This window comes from Tetrao urogallus, assembly GCF_951394365.1.
Source record: "Tetrao urogallus genome assembly, chromosome: 6".
Lineage (NCBI taxonomy): Eukaryota > Metazoa > Chordata > Aves > Galliformes > Phasianidae > Tetrao > Tetrao urogallus.
Window position 1 is genome coordinate 50,999,892 of NC_136819.1, and position 21,855 is coordinate 51,021,746.

At 40.5% G+C, this 21,855-nt stretch overlaps 1 protein-coding gene across 1 annotated transcript in view; it reads left to right on the forward strand.

The window, feature by feature from the left end:
* KIF26A (kinesin family member 26A) overlaps positions 1-21,855 on the forward strand; it is a gene marked incomplete at both ends in the record, with an annotated part of 99,493 nt that overhangs the window by 37,842 nt on the left and 39,796 nt on the right. The window contains one exon of the mRNA XM_079537655.1: positions 12,720-12,886. Coding sequence (XP_079393781.1) covers positions 12,720-12,886 — 167 coding nt within the window. The remainder of the gene's footprint in view (positions 1-12,719; positions 12,887-21,855) is intronic.

Here is a 21,855-nt window from a genome sequence, read left to right on the forward strand (position 1 = left end):
CAGAGGAGGTATGTCAAGGAACCAGACGAGCAAAGAAAGCTAGAGTTGGTCACTTTTTTTACCAAGTCCAAACAATAAAAGGAAACCTTTTGATCCAAGTTACTAAAAGCTCTCTCATATTGACCTAAATTTACAGTTCCTGTGTGGAGGGAGATGTGAGAGGACAACACCATCAGCAATATCTTGCATTCACTTACATTTAGAGTTGCAAGGTTGATCTTATCTCAGCAGCCAAGAAACTGCAAGTTAGAAATTTAGCGTTATACACACACAAAACACACGGAAATGTGTTAATTAACACTCTGTGATTGCTAAGGACTCTGTGGTCATTTTAATTTTTTTTATTTTTTTTTAGATTGTTCCCAGTATGGGATGCTGAAGGTGAAAATAAGCTGACATTTTAAAGTATAGCTCCAGGTATCAGAGTGATACATGAAAAACAGGCAGAGTTGGTGGAAGGGATATTGGCTCCAAGGTGAAAATAAGCATTTTTATAGGTGAAGGTGTGGTTTGTATCCCTTTATACTGTGTATTTGAAACTTCTGCCATGGTGTTGGTTTTACAGTTGTGGGACAGGGCAACTATCCTCAGGACTCAGACTCTCTTGGTGCTCAGATTACCACCTGAAAGCACAGTTCTTTTGATCCTTCACCCCTCCAGGCTAAGCAGTTATTATTACAGCTCTCAGAGGGAAACAAATCCATACTGGCCTTTGTTGACAATTGCAGTCAACAAGCAATAATAAAAAATGTTGGCCCAGACTTCACCTATACTAATCAGAGGTAGATTTAAAACAAGCAGACTTCAGAGATTATTTGCAGTTGATAATCTACAGATTTTACCTTTGTTGGGTTTCAGGTTATCTCAAGGCCTGTTGCTGAGGTTAATTGCCTTCAAACTCCCAGAAATTCTTTGTAACTTCTGAGTAACTCTCTGAAAACATCTTGAGTTTATGCAATGTCTTTTTCAAAGTAATAGGGGTTCATAGGACTCTGATCTGGAAAATGTATCATAAACTACACTTTAAGTGAAAAATGTCTCTTTTTTACCCCAGGTGTTTAAATTTTCTATTTCCCCCTCTGAATTAGTTTCTTTGATTTGGACTTTCCTGTTTGTCCATTTCACTTCAGTGTCTTTTGCATAGTACATTTAAGCCATGTGTATTATCTGATTTTATCTGATTCATTTATACCACTCCTCCCAACATTAGAAGTCACCTTACAAGAAGGGCTCTTAGGTTTTGGCTGGAGCTCAGAAATGTCATCCAGTAGAGTAAGACTATATATCTAATCTAGAAGGGCTTTAATGAAGCTGACATTGTTCTGCATTATGTTGGTTAAGGGTGGGCTCCTACTGAATGATGCCTCTCGGTTTCAGAGGTGAAAAGCTGAGGAACCAGATAAATTCCAGATAAGCTCAGACCTTAGTCGGCTGAAGACAGGTGGAGGAAAAATATTTTATAGAGGTCTCTATACCCATGAAAGGAACAAAGGAACTGGGCTACATGGCTGGATACCAGTGTGAATTACCCAGTCTCCCTACTTGCATAAGATAAGACTGAATACAGTACAATGTTTTGGAACGCACTTTAACATTTGCTCTATAGGCTGAATACTGCAATGATGACATGTCAAGGTTGTGGGATTCCATATCACACTGCACAGTGAGAGCATCTCCTGTTGTGTGATATGAAGAGCTGAGCATGTGGCAGATATTGACGTTCATTGTTACTTGCAACTGGAATCACTGAAAGACCCTAAGAGGCACTTCTGAAAGGAGTTTTAAAAAGCACCTGTATAAAATACATCTACGTTTCTGTTTGAGCATTTGGGAAAAAATTTGTGATAGAGTTTGTAGATGTTTCAAGCGTTTCATATGTGTGTGTTTAATGGAATGGATTGCCACTTTGCTGAACATAGTATCAAATCGGCTTTGTTAATTGAAAAAGATTTTTCACATTATTGCTAATGATGTGACACAGTTTTGTTAGAGATGGTGCATAAAATAGTGCTACTTGGAATGACATTAACGTATGCATTTAAATTCCTTCTTTTCCATTTATGTGCATTATTGATTTTATTTCATTGCTGGGGAGATAATGGATTTATAATTAGAATACAGTCACCATAATCAATGATGAGATTATTAGTCTTATAAATAGAACTTTAAAACTGCTATGAGGTAATTTCCCAGTGTAACGAAGGATCAATAATTAGAGGTTTGCTTTGAATCTTAAAGCAGTACTTGTGAGAGTCTGGCATGAACCACTTTTAGGGAAGTGAGTCCATATAAATCATTATACAAATTGATGTTGTGGTTTGACACTGTGCAAAGTTGGCCTGTTATTATTTTAGTTTGGTGCTCAAGTGCTTATGAGTTAATTCCTCTGGGTTTGCACAGCTGGCAATCTCTCAAAATTGGGCAAGTTTGTTCTTTACTGGTATCTAATTTGGAGGAAGCATCTGAAAGGAGCCTGCTGCTGTATTTTTGATACTGTTGGGCAAAGATAATGGATCTGCTATTCAGAACCTCACACTCCTCAAAAGGGTGGTAATGTTGGTCAAGGTGGTTACAGCTGTTGTAGGAAGCTAGTGGAAAATGAAGGGGAGAGGGTCCCCTTAGGATGACTGGCTTTGAGCATGGTCTGAGTTTAGTTGGTCTCTGCAGAATAGCTGTGCAGATATTGCTTCTGTTCTCAGCAGCCTCTTCGGATGACTCTGAAATTCTTATGGGGAGTTAGTGACCTATGGGAGTTAGTGACTAGTTAAGATAAGAAAGACCAGTGAAAAGGTAGATGTAAGTTGTAAGAATGTTAGAAATACCCTTCCGGGTCTGAGCTGAAGCACATCATGCTAAGGGTTGTCTCCAGTGGTGGTGTTATTAATGGTGTTTAGGGAGAGCTGTGGAGCCTGGCTTCTTTGTGCAGTCTACTCTTAGTCCTCAGCATGCACAGCTGAGGAGGTCTCAGGGGCACATCTCTCTCTGTTTCCTTTAGTATCTGTCTATATACCAGACACCTCAGAATTTATCTAATGCCTCTCTGGCCCTGCTAACAATCCCTGCCTCCACAATCTCCAATGCCAGCAGGTTGCAAGAGTTCATTACTCCTGTGCAAAGAAGTACTCTGTGTCATCACTTACAAACTTATACCCCATCAGTTTCATTGACCATCTCTTGTATCTCATATTACAGGGATGGGCAAACTGTGATTCTTCATTCAGTATATTCACTACCTCTTTGACTTTGTAGCTCTCAATCAGACGTCTTTCAGCCTTCATCTCACTAAACAGTAGTCCCAGCCTATGTCATCTCTCCTCCTAAGACTGCTGCTTTGTCTTTTGACCATCTGACAAAGGCTTGCTCATCTCTGTTATTTCCCTAACTCTGCTACCTCTGTCTTCAGATGCAGGACTAGGAACTTCACTCAGTGTGTGGACAGACTCCTTCTTATTCTCAGTACCCTGTTTTGTGATGCTGAAAATCTGGTGGTTTTGGCTGCTATTGCATCTTGAAACACTGGATGGTTGGACTGGATGATCTTTTAGGTCTTTTCTAACCTTGGTGATTTCGTCATTCCCGGAGTTGTAACTGGCAGTTCTGAGTTCAGTGTGCATAGAATATCCAGAGTTGGAAAGGATCCACAAGGGTAATCAAGTCCAACCCCAGGCTCCGCATAGGACCACCCCAAATCTAAACCATATCTGTCTGAGAGCAGTGTCTCAATGCTCCCTGAGCTCCCAGCAGCTCAGGACCACTGTCCTGGGCAACCTGTTCCATGTCCACAGTCCTCTGGGCCTTTCCCTAACCCCCACCTGACCCCCTTCTATGTAGCCCTCCTTTGGACGCTCTCTAACAGCTTTACATCCTTGTAATCTTGTGGCAGCCACAATGCACTCAGTGCTCGTGGTGAAGCCATACAGCACAGGGCAGAGTAGGGCAATCTCTCCCCTTATCCAGTGGCAGTGCTGGGTCTGATGTACCCCAAGGTATCACTGACCCTTTTGGGTGCCAGGATACACTGTTGACTCCCACTGAACTTCTATCAGCCAGAACCCCTAGATCCCTTTCTGCAGTGTTGCCTATAGGCTCTTGTTCTCCAATCTGTAAATATAACCAGGATTACCCTTGCCCAGGTGCAGAATCCAGCATTTACTTTTGTTTTTCTGTAATTGCTAACTGCCTAACCCTCTAATTTGTCAAGATCTCTTTGCAAGGCCCCTCCACCCTTGAGGGAGTCAGCAGTTCCTCCTAATTTAGTATCATCTGCAAATTTACTTAGTATGCGTTGTTTAGGTGTGTCTTAGGTTACTATTATGTGTGTCAAACCTCACTTTGCTCTTCTTTGCCCACTCATGTTTGGGACGATCTGGAGTTCCTCATCATTAGCACAGCATTTAACTTAGCTACCTGAAAGACCTTTGGGACATCTACAGGGAATCATGGCTGTTTCTGCATCTGAGTTGCAGAGTTTCAGCATTGGAGAGTAAGCAGTGAACAATCATGAGGAAGAACCAGCAGCACCTGCACATCTCCTTCCCTGATTTGAAAGGTTGGCGTCCTTCACCAATTATCACATAGTCTGAACTGTCCCTTGGAAACTTAATGCTGCTTAATAAGCTTGCTGACGATGAGGCCATATGCTTTAGATTTTGTTGTACTGAAGAACCAGCTTTCACTTCATGTAACTAGGGCTTGTATCTCTTCAAGTGAGACGCACTAGTCAATAGGTGCCTTGTGCTTGGTAGCTGTCAGGCAAATTAGTCCTGAGAGATGTTCTCTTTAAAGTAGTTATGTGTAATATATAAGCAGTTCAAGCATGATTGAAAAAGAAATTAGGTATGACATTCTCTGGCCACTTTTGTCTTTTATTTGCTGACATTGAATGTCAATTAGTGTCACAACATAATTGCAAAATAATGTAATAAAAAGGAGATACAATTCTTGGAAGCACGATGATTCTGTTTTACAAAATAGAGAAAGCAAGATGCAGTGAAACTTGGATTGAGTTGCCTGAGGTCACTGAGAGATTTTGTTGCGGCCTTAGGAAGGCACTGCAAGTTCTGCTTCAGAGATTTGTGTGTGTCCTGTGTTTTGTTGCTAGAGACTCATCTGGCCTGTGGAACTCAGTCCTAATGGAAAAGCATTTGTCTTCTGGTAGGAAAACAAATCCTAAGCTAACGGAAATTTGCATTATTATGAGCTTGTTAATGAATTCCTTTGCTTGCTCATATCAGCCTCTGACAAAAAGCAGGGATTCAACTATATATTTGTCCATTCGAACAAACAGTTCATTTTTAATTTTGACCACAATGGTAAATTAAAACACCCCGAGCAGTAAACAGCAATATTTTTTTTGGCTTTGGAAGCTGTAACTATTGCAGTGTCAGCAGGGATGGTTCCAAGCAACATTTTCTGATGCTTGCCTGGAGGCATTAGAAGAAACCGTTCCTCTAGTCTGGCTGTTTTAAATTGATTGTACATGGAAGGTCCTGACTTTGAGAGTGTGTATGTGTAGCAGAGTCTGTGCCCTTGCTGATCCTTTCATGTCCCCCCAGCTTTCCAAGTGGTGGCTTTATGTGTACAAACAGGAGAGTAACGTTTGTGTGTTTGGTCAGAGAGCTGTGAAGGAGGAAAAAAAAAAAAAAAAAGTATTGCTTGCTGCTTCTTTCTGCACTGCTGTTCCACATGGCTGAGGTGTGAGGTCACCTGTGTGGGTACTGAAGCTTTGGCTGTGGAAGGCTGAGTCAGAATGAGAGAATGCTATCATTGCAAAGGTGTGAAGGGGAGCAGGGGAGCAGCAGGTTCATCGGTGCCCCCTAGCACCTTTGTGCTTTCAGATCCTTGGGCTGCACTCTTTCTAGCCTGGGAACACAGGCAAACTGAAGGAAAGAATGGACGCTTCAGAGACTAAGGAGGACAGCCCAAGATCTGCCCACAAGTTTAATAAATCTCTGGGACTGAGGAGCATGGTTTATGTGAGATATGGGCCAGGGTGAGATCAGGAGCCCCTGACCATAGAGGAACTTTCTTCTCCATCCTTGTACCGCACAAGACATCAGCACTGGAAGCATGTTGGGTATCCCTGTCCATTCATTTCTAGAGTGAGGACAGTCCATGAAACATACTCTGCGTGATTTTTGGTGGTGAAGATACAAATCCTCAGTGTGTGATAGTAATTCAGATAGTAGACCAAAAAGTAAGAGCTCCATTGGGCTCTCCTCTCTCTGCTTTCGGATCTCCTACAATGTTTTCCTGTCTGACAGGCCTTCCTATTTCTATTTAATTCTACTTTTCTGTGATTTTTATTTTTATTTTTATTTATTTTTTTTTTTTCCCCTTCTGTCTCATCTTTAAAGATAAAACAATAAGCCAGGCATTAGCAACTCTTGTAGCTGTAAACCTATTTCAGAGAAGGGACATTATGCTCTGTGTTTGATTCACATTGAACACACAATGCTCATAAAAGTCTGAATGTACAGGTTTAGGCATTCTTGTTACCACTTTGTAACTGTGGGTTATGAAACAACTACAGTAGTGTACTGTGGTTGTAAAACTACCTTAGTTATTTTATGATGAGCCCCAACAGAAACATTATCGAAAGGTAGTATAAAGTTTGTCCAGAACATGTTTCATTTCAACTGATGTATACTGCATGGTTAACTTTACGTCATGCTAGTCAACCTGAGAGGGAGACATTTCACATAGGAGGCATATGCTTGGGGGGTAGGAGGCATTACATATAGTGTAAATGTTACCCAGGTGGAGATTTATGCCATGTTTCCTCTAGTTAGTAGGTCATAGAACTTTGGTATAAAACATTTAGGGGGGAAATACTGTTTTGTCATATACGAGCAAGAGCCTTAATAGACTGCAAAATCATTAGATCAGACAGTTCTTACAGTTCAGTTTGCTGTGATGTTGTAAGTCAGAAGTGGAAAATAGCAAGTTAAAGCAACTACTTAAATTCTGCCTTTTGGCCTGCAAGTCAGAAAGGGGTAAAAACAGCTTGGAAAAAAGAACGGTCCTGGTAGAGTATCAGGATTGATGTTGCTAGAGCTTCAACTGCAGTTTATTAGTGAAGTCCTGCTGAATGCATTCGCTATGGGACTAGTTTTTGGAAAGATAATACTATTGAGTTTTGATTGTACAGGTGTTTACCAGATATGGTGTGATGTTTCTGTAATTTTTCTTCCTTCCCACTTCTGTGAGTTTGTCCTTAATACTCACATTTAGATGTTGAATCTGATTACTTTCTTCTGCAGTTCTCTTTAGCCTTCTGGTTTTCTTTTACCATCATAGTGCTGTCCAAGGATTGATCTATTTTTCTCTATGTAGATTTTTATATTCCCTTGTTTGCTTCTTGCCTGTCAACAGGCTTATGTTTTGCACAAGTTGCAGAGGTGAAGTGGCAGCACCTAGCTTGGCTTTTTTGGATCTGTGGATAAAGGTCAATGTCCAGAGAATGGAAATGCTCAGAAAATTGAAAACATTTCAGCTTAACTTTTGGCTATGTACCTCAAACTTGTTAAGAGCTTGCTAGGATTGTAATTGCCCTTTAGATGGTAATGACTTGACAGCATACTATGTACCTGGAAATTTAATCTATGTCCAGCTTCTCTATAGTGTGATTTTAGACAAGTCTGACTTGTTTAAACATGGACAGATGTTTCCTGCCATCTGGTCACAGCAGGGAACCTGTGTGCTGGGAACCGGGGATGGGACAGGGGATGCCCTTGCCATACCCAGCACATCTCTGCAGCCTGAGGATGTCAGGTCACCTCTGTGTCTCTCTGTCCTCGCCCTGAGCTTTCAGGAACTTGGACTGGGAGCAACCTGTGCCGCAGTTGTTTGCTGTGGCCCTGTCAACCTTGGTTATACGTGTAGATGCTGCCAGCCAAAATGCAGCACATCCAGCACTGCTCCCACATCCTCAGGATGGGCACTGGGACCCCAAACCAAAACCCTTTCATCACGGATGCACTCAGACCTGCAAAACACCTGGTGTGACATTCTCAGCTCTTGCCTTTGCTATGCTCTTATTGGCACCAGTCCCTGTATGAGTTCAGAGAGAAAGTAAAGGGAGGCAGCACTATAGAGCATTTTTGGAAATCCTTCCTTTGAGGATTGGCTGTTTTCCAGAGAGTTAATGGTTTTTATCACCTCCACGTTTTTCTTAGAAAATTAAAAAAAAAAAAAAAAAAAAAAAAAAAGAGAGAGAGAGAAAAGAAAACCAAAAACAACTCAACACATTAATTTCTGGATGGAGGCCTATGATATCTAAAATATTCAGCAACTCTTTATAGTGACAAGTTTGTGATTTCTGCGCTTGGATTTGAGTGATTTATGAGAATGTAGTAAACAGAAGCACAGTTCCCTTTCAGCCACATGCTGGAGTCTTTTCCCTGTGCAGAATTCTGTGCTTAAAAAAAGAACTTTGTAGAGTTACTCCTGTTGTTTTAGAGAAATATTTTCCATTTGTAGTCCCCAGAAGAGAAGGGTCTGAGGTGAGGATGAGGCATGAGATAATTGTCATGCTTAAGTTAAAAACAAAGCCCACTTAGTTGTACCATTCAGCATCCATAGGAGACACAATCTGAAGCAGGAGTGCGCAAAAGAGTCCCATAATCTCTGTTTAGTTTTCCTGCCTCAGGGCAAATGACTGAAAAATTTCCTCATACCTGAACTGGATTTTCTTGAACCGGTAACAGTCTTAGTGTGTGACTGTAAGGAGGGATGTACCCATGGAGCTGTTTCTCCTAAAACTTTGAAGTCATCCTTGGTTAGCTGTTGTCCTCAGGTATTCTGTTTTCATTTCTTTCTCATGATCCATCTTCTCTTTTCTTGGCTGGTCTCCCTGTGCTGAAGCGGGCCAGCCTCGAATATTCCATTTTGCAGAAGTACTGGCACGATTCAGGAACCTAAATCAAAGAGGACATTTGTGGGATTGCAGCCTGGAAATGCCTCAGGGCATGTCCCCTTGGGCAGGTGTGTGCCTGTTTGGTCCAAATGGGCTCCTTACCTGATTTCCACCAAACATGCAGACAGTGCGCATGTGGTGTACAGAGGTTTTTAAAAAAAAAAGGGAGGGGGGGTAGGGGGGGGCAAAATGAGAACATGGCCATCAATGTTTGACTGTGTAGCCATCTTCCTTTTGGAAAGCTAATTTGTTTTCCTGATTTATTTATCTGTGCTGAAATGTTGCTTTAGCTAGGGATACTGGATGTGCCTGTAGGAAGGTTGACCTTGTTCTCCTCAACAGCGGAGATGTAGCTGTATCCTGGAGAGCTGAAAATGATTGTGCTGGAAAATGCTTTCACATTACATAGTGCAAACAATCCTTGAAATTAATCCTAAACTTGGAAGAGCTTGTATGGCTTTTTTCACAGCTTCTTGGTAAGAATTAACATCAGTCTTCCTGCAGCGTTTAAGAATGCTAATTGAGTAATTGAAGACTTCATGAAAAAGGTATGGATTGTCCTCAGCGCTAGGCTTCTGATGAATTTATCTTGTTTGTCTTATTTCACTTTTTCCCCCTCTACAAGAGTTAATGGTTTCCCATTGTCCTCATTCAGTGTAAATTTCATGCAAAGAGCTGAGAAAAAATACTGTCAAATTTACCCAGAAATTGTAGTTTGAGTTTTTAAGAGTGTGGGAATGGCAATTTATCGGTGTCCTGGGCTGTTCTATGATTCTATGATCCAACTTAAATATGTTGGCTAGGAAACGGTTGTTTGAAAAGTATAAACCATCTGCTATCTGAAAAATGAGTTTAGATTTGGATGTTTTGAGTTAGGTGCCTGATATGTCCACAGTCATTGGTCTCTTTTAGAAATGTAGGCTTTTAAGTTCTCATATAAATGAAAAAGTGGTGAAGGAAGCATGTGTGTTATCTGTTGCTCATGTTTTTGTTAAACGTGAATTGCTTTTATGGGAATTGACCTGTCAGAAGATGAATGCTTACAAAAAAGCAAAACCTGATCTGGTTAACAGATTCCGGTCAGTTCTTGTAAATCTGGCATACTGTCTTGTAAAATTCTCCAAAGTTTTCTGATAAAAACAGTTTTTTATCTTCAACGTATGCATATGTTGAAGTATTACAGGTTAGAAACATGCTGCTTCTTCAGTATTCTTTTTTCAATATTTTGCTTAAATGTGACTTCTTTCTTTCAAAATCCTGCTATCTAATGTTGTCCTGTTAGAAGCGAATGAAAAAATATGCATACATTTTGGGAATTCGGCTTTACCCTGCAATTTTTAATCTGAGACAGTGCACGTGATAAGGCGTGTTGTGGTTGTCTTCCTGGCAGAACATAAGGGAATATTCAAAAACTAATGCTAGGAGTGGCTGCTGGTGGGGTTTCCTTCCCTCTTGTGCCGGCCTCTGAGCATGCCAGTCCCTCAGTATACCAGCTCTGGAGTTTCTCATCCCTTCTCTCCAGGAACTAGTCTTGCTCCACCTCGCTTCATCACTTTGCTGTGTTACTCTACTTTCATCACTCAAATTGCTTAATTAGGTGAAGCCTAGGGTGAAGTGTGGTGCTGTGTGCAAGTAATCACTCAGGGCAGCTTGGTGTTACAGCTGATGCAGCAGCTTAGGTCAAAGATCTGAAGTCCACCTTTTCCACATTGGCATTTGATTGTTTCTGTGATGTGTCATGCATTCTTCTTTTGGTTATTCTCTTATGCATCTGGTGTATATTTCCTAATCCATACACTTCTGAGCACTCAGTAAGCTCTTCTCATTAGTAGCATTTTACATCAGTTCAGGTAACTCAGAAGATAGCACATTTGGATCTTTCCCAGTCTGCATATTTTTCCCTGGGTGCCACATACTTTCCATGGTTGGCATAGGTCAAGACCATATGCTTTCCCTATGAATTTGTTCATACTCAGGTACCTGCTTTATCCACTGCTTCATAGTCCTCTTTACTTCATCATTTAGTTTCAAGCAGCTAACCATGTGAGCAGATTTCATCCTTCTCCAGTTCTCATTTCTTAGCTGTCCATGTGTGATGGTTCAATGTCAGTAGCTCATGGCTGGTGTAGACAGACTTCATTTTCTGTGTGTGTGTGTTACTGGTGTACCATTTTTTTTTGTCATTCTTGATCTATAGCACTGCTAAGAAATGTAATCTTCTGGGACATGTGTATTACGAAGTGAAGGATTTTTGTAAAAGGTTATTTAAATCTTCAAGTTAGGCTTTCAGCACAAGTAACTAGGATTAAGTTAATTTGTTCGTATATTCATCTGTCTCAGCATCAGATCTCTGAAGTGTGGTCTACAAAAGCATTTTTTGTTGCAGCATTGTATGATGAAGCATTCGTCACCTCTCCTGTTACGATAACAGCGTCAGCCTTTGAAGTGCAGACATTCTGAAGAGCTGAATGCACTTCCTCCTTGTTGACTTCTCTGGGAACTAGGAATTCAGCAGTCAGAACCTATGGGAATGAGTCCAAATGAACCTCCAGACACTCAGCCAAGCACTGCGTGGTTGGCAGAGTTTTCCTGTGTTTGATACCTAATAGCAGGGTTGCTTCAGTTCTTATGAGGGCAACTCTTTTTTCAGTGTCTGGGAAAGTTTACTGTCTGCATGTAGCTGGGAGAGCTCTATTACCATGTTTATATATCTGTAGATGTAAAACATGATCTACAGCAACACAAAATTTAAAATTTGGTGGCATCCCAGGAAATACTTAATTGCATTTGTGCTTCATTACAAGACTGTCTCCTTTTCTGGAATTTATTTTAGCTAATTAGTTGGAAATGTCAAAGTAGCATTTCAGATGTCAGAAATGTCATATATTATCATATGTGAAGCAATTACCTCTTTTGACAAATATTTATTGTGGTGTCGTCTTTAATTAAATCTTCAGTACTCCTAGACTCCTAGACAGAGAGAGCAGGTTCTTCCTAAAAGGAGTCCTTCCAGCACTGACAATGGGTGTTTGACTGTGGGACTTAATTGAACTTGGTTCTGAAAGAGTTAGTTGCTAGAGAGGATATATCAACATGGCACAGTTTCACAATACTAGTGTCTGTCATTTTGGCAAAACTGTAAAACAACCACCTCCCTCCAAACTCAGTCTCAGATGTCGCAGATCTGTTATGCTGAGGAAGATGCAGCTCCTTTTGTTTTCTTCTTCCACTGGAACTGCTTATAGGAGACAAAAATGCCACGTGCTTATCCATCTTAGCTGCATAATGCAGAATTGCAGGCCTGTATAAACATTTAAAAAAAAATCAAGCTTTTTGTTTGTTTTGTTTAGTACCTGGAGTTATTCTTCTGGAAATTTTTTACAAATGTGACTCTTTGGTTTTTTCCTCTTATACAGATAGGTCTTGTAGATGATGTGCCACTGAGAAATAATTTCTGACAGTTATAACTGAACCAGATAAACAGCTCTGCCAGCTCCCAAATAACACTTTAAAACAAAAGGGTTCTGCTTATCGTTTCCCATTTCTTCATGCCTGTCAAACTATTTAACTGTGCATTACCCATCACAAAAGGTCTCTGTGTTTTTCTGCTTGTCTGCTGCAGACATGGCTTTTACCTTCTCTGGAGGACCTTCTGTAGTACGCTTGTCCAGCTGTATTGCTCCTCAGCTCATCTTCGTGTTCATGCTCACACTCTTTGGAGATACTGCATGTAACTGTTCCCTGTCATGGCCTGAAATTCAGCAGGAGTATTAACTTATATTTCCTTTTATTTCTTTTTCAGGCAGAAACAGCACCAGAAAGTGTCTGGGATGGTCCCAGTGTTCAGGTTACCTCAGGACAGAACAATTCCGACCCCACAGGATCCAGTGGCTCAGCAGCTTCCCAGAGCTTGGTGGCTCCGGCTGGGGTCTCGGCAGGTGCCTCGGCTGCAGCTTCGTTCTTCATCAGGTTTGTCACCTTTCTTTTTTTTGTAACTGCTTGTGGATTTCCAAATGGTTGTGAAATGTTCTTGAGACTTTTTTGATGGGTAGAAGGTGAAGTGTTTGGTGCTGGTTGCTGAGAGGTAGAGATGGTCATCTGTGGCTTTAAACTGCCAGTGGGGAGCAGGGATGTGACACTGACATCCCATTTTTCTCTCGGCAGACTTGAACAGGAACCTTAGTTGACCAAAACCCAATCACATGCCTGTTAGTCTTTATCTAGTCCTTAATGGACATTTCTACCTGTAGCAAATCTGGTTTTCAATAGTTTTTCCTTGGAGCAAAAGCTAAAATAACAAAGTTTTTACACTTGGATCAAAACTAAAAGAGGCTTTTATTTAGATTTTTTTTTTTCAGCAGCATGGCCATGTGTGCATATATAAGTTGTTTTTTTTTCTTTTCGTTTTTTTCCCCTTGTTGGTAGCAACAGTTAAAACGGTTTAAGACTTTTATAGCACTAGGATAGTGCTAGAGCAATCTTCTTTTTTCCCTGTTCTTGGGTCTTATAATGAAAATAAACTGTTAGTTTTGTTTGTGAAACTTTTGTTGTAATTAGCACTGTTGTCTAAATGCAATACGCTGTCAAGCAGATGGTATTTCAAGCAACAAAATTCAGGGCTTTGTACTTGCATTCCAAACTCCTTTTTAAATTCAAAACTGAACATGTTTTGAGACAATGTTGAAAAAAACATATGTCTGTGAGTGACATTAAAGTAAAATTTATGCACTGAGGATCCTTTTTATTCTTGTAAAAATTGTATTGTTTCTTTCTCCTTATTTTTTTTTTTTTTGCAACATTTGAAAAAACGAATTTTAAATTGTAATCTGCAGTCAACGAGAACTCTTCAGAAAATAGCACTTGGGCAGATGAATGTGGTATGATGAATCTGAAGCATTAGGTATCTGTGTACCACTGTGCTTCTGTATGCAAGAGGTAGGGAAAGGTCTGTGCCAAGTGTCGTGTGAGGAAGCTCATGTTGTGGGTCTGTGCTGCAGGTTTAAAGTTGACATAGAGAAATGTTGCTGACAGAGGATAACGTGTTTTGTTTTAAGATAGTTATTTGAAGTTGGTGTGAGTGGAGAGGAAAGTGAGTGGAAAAGCTCAAACTTTTTTCTTTTAGTTAACTAAAGACAGGTGAATCCTTTCCATAATAACTACAGTGGCCAGTTGAACAACTTTTATTGTAATACTGGGGGTATGAACAACCTGATTTAACCTACTGGAGTAGATTAAGCTCTATGATTTCACTGGAGAATCCAGAAAATAACACATTTAAAACTGAGAGAAAGAAATCAGTGCCTAATAATCTGAAAAAAAGATCCCAAATCTTTTCCTCCCAGTGATGCTTCTGTCACTGATCAGCAAAACACAGTTCTGATTTTATTGTAGAGACAGGTCCTTGCTAATGATTGTCACTGGCTTAATTGAAAGATTCTTGAAGTCCTCAGTCTTGAAACAAGACTGAAAATGACATCACTGTGTTTGGATCAGGCCCTAATTGCTTCACATGAGTCTGTCTTTTGCCCTGACTGAATCAGTTTTATAGCTTTAGCAGCCATGTGCTAGCTAAAATGTTTCATAATCCATTAGTTCCTTGCTTATTCCCTATGCATTTTCTCTGTCCAAAGTTCTCATCATTATTTTAACCAAATAATAGGGCTGGTTGATTTTTTAAAATTTTTAAAAAATTTATTATTTTTTACAAAGCACTCGTTTCTTTTAGCAGTTACCCAAGTTAGTATTTTCATTATTTTTAACTATATTGCTGATAAATGCATATAAATGCATTTCAGCTTCATTTCTCAGTCTTCTCAGAGCCCCTCTTTAAGAGGTTTTTTTTTTTTTTTTTTTTTTTTTTTTTAATCCCTAAAAGCAAGCATTCATGGGCAGTCTTATGAAGATAGGAGGAGAGAGAGTTCCAATTTGATCCCTGGCAGTCATATATTCATTGAACAAGTCCTCAGGTGGATACTGTTGCCTAATCCTGGCCAGGCAGATCCATCCCCATCAGCATTAATCTCTGTCTCCCACAGCTCCCCCTTTGCTTCTAATGTGTCCTGCTGTGAGGGCTTATGGATCAAACTTTCAATGCTGTCCCCTCCTCTTGTTGCTGAAGTATAGCCCTTGGGAGGAAGAGGAGGAAGTCTTCAGAGATGAGAGGGAGACAGGTGCTGGCAGAAGCTGGGGTATAGGTAACTTATTCTGGAAGTGTTAAGTATTAGAATCAACAGTTCTAACAGTTTTTCTTCAATCATGGTGATCAGGATTGATTGATCTAAGCTTTGCATGCCTATGTCTTTGTCCCTTTGCACAATCCAACTTTGAGCAATTGGTAGAAGGTCTTCTCTGTCCTTCACCTCTCATTCAGCTAAGCCTCTCTCAGCAAGCACCACTGGCAAATGCTGCAGTCCCTATTCATCATATTTTCTGATTATTCCCTTGTGATCTTTCTCTCTGTAGCCACTTAAACTGTAAACTTAATAGCAGGGCCAGTCTGTTATTTGAGTTATGTAAGCCTGGAACACATTTTGCCTTATTTGCTTCCAAAGTAAATACAGTTAATATATTGAAGATTTTACAAGCAATGTTTTCTTTTCTTCCCCCCCCCCCCCCCCCGAACATTCCCCTCTTGTCTTTCTATTGAGTGCTTCCATCTTTACAGGAGTCCTTTTTAAATAGTGGCTGTGGATGGGCCTTTTCCTTTGGAAGAGGGCTGCTTTGTCGTAGAAATAAAGTAGGCAAAAATATGCATGTATATTAACTTTCAGTGTATGCGGGTGCAGGGTTAGTTACTTCAGAAGACGAAGCCTTTGTAGCTTGCTTGTGGAAACTGCGTCTGTGATTTACTTAGCAGTGGCAACAGTAGATCATGAATAAAGGCTTCCAGTCTTGTTCTTCATGAAGCAGTGTTAACTGTGTTTGTACAGGTCTGAGCACAATTAGCTTTTGGGTTGTGGCGTGGTTTGCTGGCAGCACATAAATGTCTTTCAAATTAAAACTGGAATCTCTATTCAGTGAAATGGCACCCTTTGACTCTTGCTTGTGGGCTGGCTCGTACCTGTGAAGTCAAGTCTGTGCAACTTTTTTGGTTTACTTGTTTGTTTTTCACTCCAGTTTATTCCTCAATGACAGTCATAGTTTGTAAGGTCACAAATTCAGAACACAGTAAAACAATATTCATATCCTTATGTGGGAAAAAAAACCTAATAGCTGCAGCCAGAGTCTTTACCTGGTGGTAAGAGGTACATGGGGTTAAAATGAATATCTTTAAGATGGTCTTTGTAGTGAGTGCATTGATCCTGTTAAGTTTGTGTGCAGCCCAAGTTCATGTATTCAGCCAAAGCTCTTTTTCATTTGAGTGTCATATTTAATTTCTTTAAGCTTAATTATGCTCTGCTTTTCAAAATAAAGAAAAAAGAAAAACATTCATTACCTCGAAATGCAGAGTCCAGTGGAAGTGCTAAGTATTCAAAATCAAAGCCAAATATTAGAACCGGCAGACAGAAGTGTATTAAGAAATTAAATAGTTTTAAGCCTTTTTCCCTCACTCTGATCTGTCATAGAGGAGAAGAAGCTTTGATTAACTGTGCCACACAAGCAAATTGCCAGACATTACTCAATGGTCTTGTTACTGAAGGGCTGTGGAGGATTTAGCCGAAAAATGCAGTTTCTCAGTAGGTCACTGTCAGAATGAGAATGCTGGAGTAAAAAGTGCAGCTCATCAGCACTGTTGGCTGTGAAGAGGCTCCCAGTTGACCCTTACAGTGCAGGTGAAGTTTTAAGTGGGCATTCCTCAGATTTAAGGAAAAATGCAAGTGGGCTTTGCCTATTGGTGTGGACTGAGCCATGCCTTGCTGTAGTACTGCATACTTTGTATGTGCTTCTAAAGCCTTTTACTGTTCTTCGTCGTCTTTTTTTTTCTTTTTTTTTTCTTTTTCTGTATAAGCAACCTGAACAAACTTGAAATTACCAAGGGAAAATATGTGAGAAAGCTGTAGGACCCTTCTGTGAGCTGAGTTCTCTTATGCTTTCGACTAAGTAAATATTGACTGGTTTTGGTGGAAAGCTGTAATACGCTGTTAGATTTTGTTAGCCAGACACCTGGGAAAGGGTGGAGGTGTTGTATCAGAGAGCAGGCAGAAAGACAGTGAGGAGGGGGAGAATGAACTTGGAAGAGGTTAATTGTTTAAAAAGAAAATGCCACTCCCATGAGAGAGAAATCAGGGCCCCCTGAAAATGAAACAATTGCTATTAATTTGTGATTTTTTTTTTTTTTTTTTTTTAATTTTAGTCTTTTTCTTTTTTTTTTTTTGCCTGTTGGTGGCTGGTGACAGTCATGGCAGTACTGCCTGTACCATCACCTGAAGCTTTGTTCTTTTGAGTTTCTGGCCTAGGTATCCAAAGTGGGGTTTGAGCAGTGATGGGGTAGCTAAGAGAAATCAAAGCCGTTTGGAGGAAACTGTGCATAAAGCCAACTGACCCTGAGCAAGATTGAACAGAAAACAAGCTGTATTGCATCTTAAATTTTAATATTCTTTGATACTGGATTGTTTTTGTGTCTTTTCAGGCTGGTTTGGGCATAGGGTTGCACTTGCTGCTGTGAGACCATTGCCTTCGAAGCAGTGATGAATTACTCTTCCAAACACAGCACTCACTGTGCACTCCCTGGTTTCTAGGTCTCTAAATTATTTGCGGTGTTGCTGGGCTTCACTAGATTAAAATCAGTTAAGTTAATAAATCTGGAGAATCACAATGGTGAATCGCACCCTTTATCTTTCCATTCATCGTATTTCTGCATGTTTAGGAAAGCTGTGTCAATTTAGGCATGACATAAAACATTACACGATATGCTTTTTACAAGCAGCTTTTTTAGCAAAACGTAACATACAATCTCTGAGTAATGCAATTGAACATCTTATGAGTTAAAATAAGCATAGTCTTTTCCTAGATTCAGGATATTCCATCATATTGTAATGCCTGTGAGTTGTGGATTACAGAATCTAATTATTCACTAATGAGCAGTAATGGTACATATAAACTAAGGGTCACTATCCTATTACAGGCACCTGATGGTTCACTGATAAGCATTTGGTCATTAGATTGACCATAAAATATAGTCAATAATTGAGGTTAGTCATAGAGCAGACACCTTATCAGCACTAGGCATGGTGGGACAGCTTGCCAGTACTCTGTGTACTGATTGTGCTGTGACTGAGCATATGATTAGGGTATTGAAGCAGTCTGTATCTAATGAAACTGCAGGAAAGGCACAGCAGTATTAGCACAACCACTAAATGACTAATGCGTTTTTGTTCCAAGCTTCAGACACTTCAATTAGTTCCAATAAACTCTGATCTAGTGTAGCGGTAGGCAGAGGATTCAGATATTTTGTGTACATGCTTTCATTACGCTAGTCAAAATTTGTAATGTTTCGGGGACAGATGAAATCTACGTGGCTTTGAATGAAAAATGATGGAAATAATAAAGGCTGTCATTACCGTTTTTACTTCACTTTTTCAGTTTTATTTTTGCATTTTTAAAATTCAGATTTCTTACGGAGACAGTAGCTGCTGCCTGGTTTAAAAGATGAAGCTGACAGTAGCAAATTAGATGTCTACATCTTCTGCTTTAAGATTCACTCATGCAGTTTATGTAGGCTTGTGCATATAGATCTAAACTTAGAATGTGTTCCTTAGCGTTTTGTACCGCGTGGAACATTAGTCAAATAGTCTTCCTCTTGAAGGCTTTTGAAGAGATATTGATTTTACTGTGCTTCAAACTGTTGCTGAGAAAATAACCTCAGAACCATTCTTTTATGATTCCCCTTTTTTTCTTTTTTTCCATGAGGATGCCTTAACTTTCATAAATTATTTAATACAGTGAAGGATGCAAAATGCCTTTTGTCTGTCTGAACTGCTGTTCAGGCGTCTGTGATGCGACCTTGGAAAGTAACCATAGAAACACGTTAAAAGCATCAACCGAAAATCAGTAGTTGGGTTTGACAGTGATGCAAATTCTGTGAAAGAAGATTATGATGTATTAGGAACACTTGAGGCATATATTACTGCTAACCTGTTAAACCTGATTATTCCATGTCAGTCAGTACTTTCAGAATTTAATACAGGGGAGGAAAAAAAAGAAAAAAAAAACCACCCATACTTTTATTTTTTTAACTTGCTATGTTTAAGATGTTTCCAGCTAAATCACTTCATCCTGCCATTCTCTGTCCTTCTAAAAGCAAGAATTATATTTCTGCTAAGAACATAATGTAGTTCACCAATTCTCTGTATTTAATAGCTGTAAACTTTTGCCCTGTACCATGCTGGGATGTGCTGGTATCCTGGCTTTGTGCAGAGCTGGCATAATTTAAATCTCTTTGACAATTTAAGTAGATAACTGGGTTTGAGTAAGTAGTAGTTCACCAGAAGGTGAAGAAAACGTGTGATGCGTTGGATCCTGAGCCAGACCTTTTAGTGCTGAAATGTAGTAGCCAGGCCAGTTTGTGATGTTGCAACAGAAGTGCTTGTGATGATTACGGGTAACTATAGTAAATTTTTGGTGAATCACAAGTCAGAGGAAGAAGCAGAGTCAGTTGTATCCTCATTAAGGATAATCCACATCTAAGAAATTCTATGTTGAAGTGTCAGAAAATTAAATTTGAATTAATTTACCTGGGAAGGTGGGATCCTGGCTTTTCCTGCCCTTGTTGACAGAGGTAGCCAAAGAGCTGTGCATGGTTTGTCTCGTCTTTGTGGGCTTGTGGCAGTATCATGGGAGCTCTGAGGCTCTTCCAAGGGCAAAGCAACTGACATTAATGCAGCTCAGCAGCCGCTCGGAGCATCAGCCCTTCTTCATTAAATCCCCACAGTGTCCTACTTCCTCTCGCTACCATCCAGTCATTGTTGAAAGCCAGTCAGGAACGGTGGCTGACCAATCTGATGGGCAGAGTGTCCAGATGTTTCAGGGGGTGCCAAATGTGTAATTCCCATTTTTCCTTTCAATTAATCTCTCCTCAGAATCTGGTGAGCTGGAACAGCCTGGTCGCTGCAGAGTGTTGCCCCACCACAGGATACTGGAAGTGTAAAACCTTCACAGATGCCTTTTCCGTGCTGTATGGTTTTGAGTTGGATATTAGGAAAAACATACTCTCCAGGAGAGTGGTCAGGCACTGGCACAGGCTGCCCAGGGAGGTGGTGGTGTCACTGCCCCTGGAGGTGTTCAAGAAATGCGTGGATGTTTAGTAGGAAATACTGGTGGTAGATAGATCTAGTTGGACTAGATGATCTTAGAGATCTTTTCCATCTTTAATGATTGTATGATTCTAGGAAACCCTCATGCAGATGTGCAGATGGAGATGGAGTGAGTGACACTGGAGGGCTTGCCTCATCCTGCTGGTGCCGTGCCGCGACTGCTGGAATGCTGTTGCTAGCAGTCCCTGGTGTGTAAATGTGACCTGCATATAGCCCAGTGCTATGCAGGGACAGGGGATGAGTCAGAGTGTGTAGCATTGTGTAGTATCTTGTATCATCTTTGGGTAGCTTAAGCTTTCCTAGTTGCTGTGGCAGCATAATAATGCCTATAATTAAGGACAAACTAAATAGTGTATGGCTTAGGTATATCCTGTTTAGCTTTTGCACATAAGGAGGATAAATGAGAAGATAAGACTGAATTTAGTAGGCTTTGTTTGTGCAGACAGAAATGGCTCTCAGAGCAGTGTGTTTAAGAGCGAGATATCATTACTGGTATCATTACTAATAGTGCATCATACCATATGCTGATAAAGCACTATGTAAATTAAGCCAAGTTCCCTGCTATGAAGAGCTCATCTGTGAAGACTGTGAGACTGATGGGGAAGACAGCTGGGGACACAGAGCTGTGGTTCAGCAAAAAGGGAGAGTAAAGAAGCCAAAGTAGTTGAGAAGAAAGGGAACAGCAGAGTTTTGGATTTTGGCACTTCTGAGTTGAGCAGTGTTGAAAGTGTGAAGAGGTGAAGTGTGAAGAGTCTCAGAAGTCAGCAGATTTGAGATGGCAATATGGCTGATTAATATGGTTAATTAAATGTGGGAAGCTTTGAATGATCATCTGTGGTGGAAAGCCAGTGGAGAGGATTTGAGAGAGCCATGAAGGGAGTTGGCTGAGAAACTGGGTTTGTGTTCACTAGATGAAGTAGTAGCACTGGGCACCTAAGAATCATTGCCTTGGCAAATGAAGCTCCCCAATTTAGAAGACAAGTGTTCATGATTCAGACCAAGGAGGGATTGTGCAAGGCATCAGTGTCAGGGAGATGTTTGGGAGGCTGGGCCATAGGGGAGGTGTGGGAGCAGGGTAAACTTTGCTGGAGGTGGCAGAATAATGCAAGGAGGGAGGCTGGTGACAGCCAGGATGGCAGGAAATATAAGAAGGAAGGGAGAGAGTGAAAGAAGGGGAAAAATGAATTTAGTGAGGTGAATACATTGTAATGGAGAAGGATGTTCTAGGTCTTTACTCTTTCATAGCAGAAGCTAAATTAAGGCACAAAAGAACACTCACAGTGCTTCCTGCTGACCATTTGCCTTAAAGTTCTTTTTCGTGTGATGCTGTCCTTGGGAAAGGCTGATTTTTGTAAGCCCAAGTGCCTTGATGGATAATACAGGAGGTTTTGGAGCACCAGAGGCAGCCTCCTTAGGAGATGAAATGACTTCCTGAGCTGCTTTAGGTGATTCTGTGCAGACAGTATTGCAGTATTGGATTTGCTCTGAGACGTTCACGATGCCCAGGAGGAAGAACAAGGCAGGATAACTTCAAACAGATGTGTTCACAAATACATGGTAGGACAGAATTGGTGCCTTCAGAGCTGCCAAAGTTTGAATTTATAGAGACACAAGTGATTGATGGAACGTGCATGTGTGTTGGGTGAATGGTGAACGGTGAATGGAGTTATAAACTAGTGAAAAGCC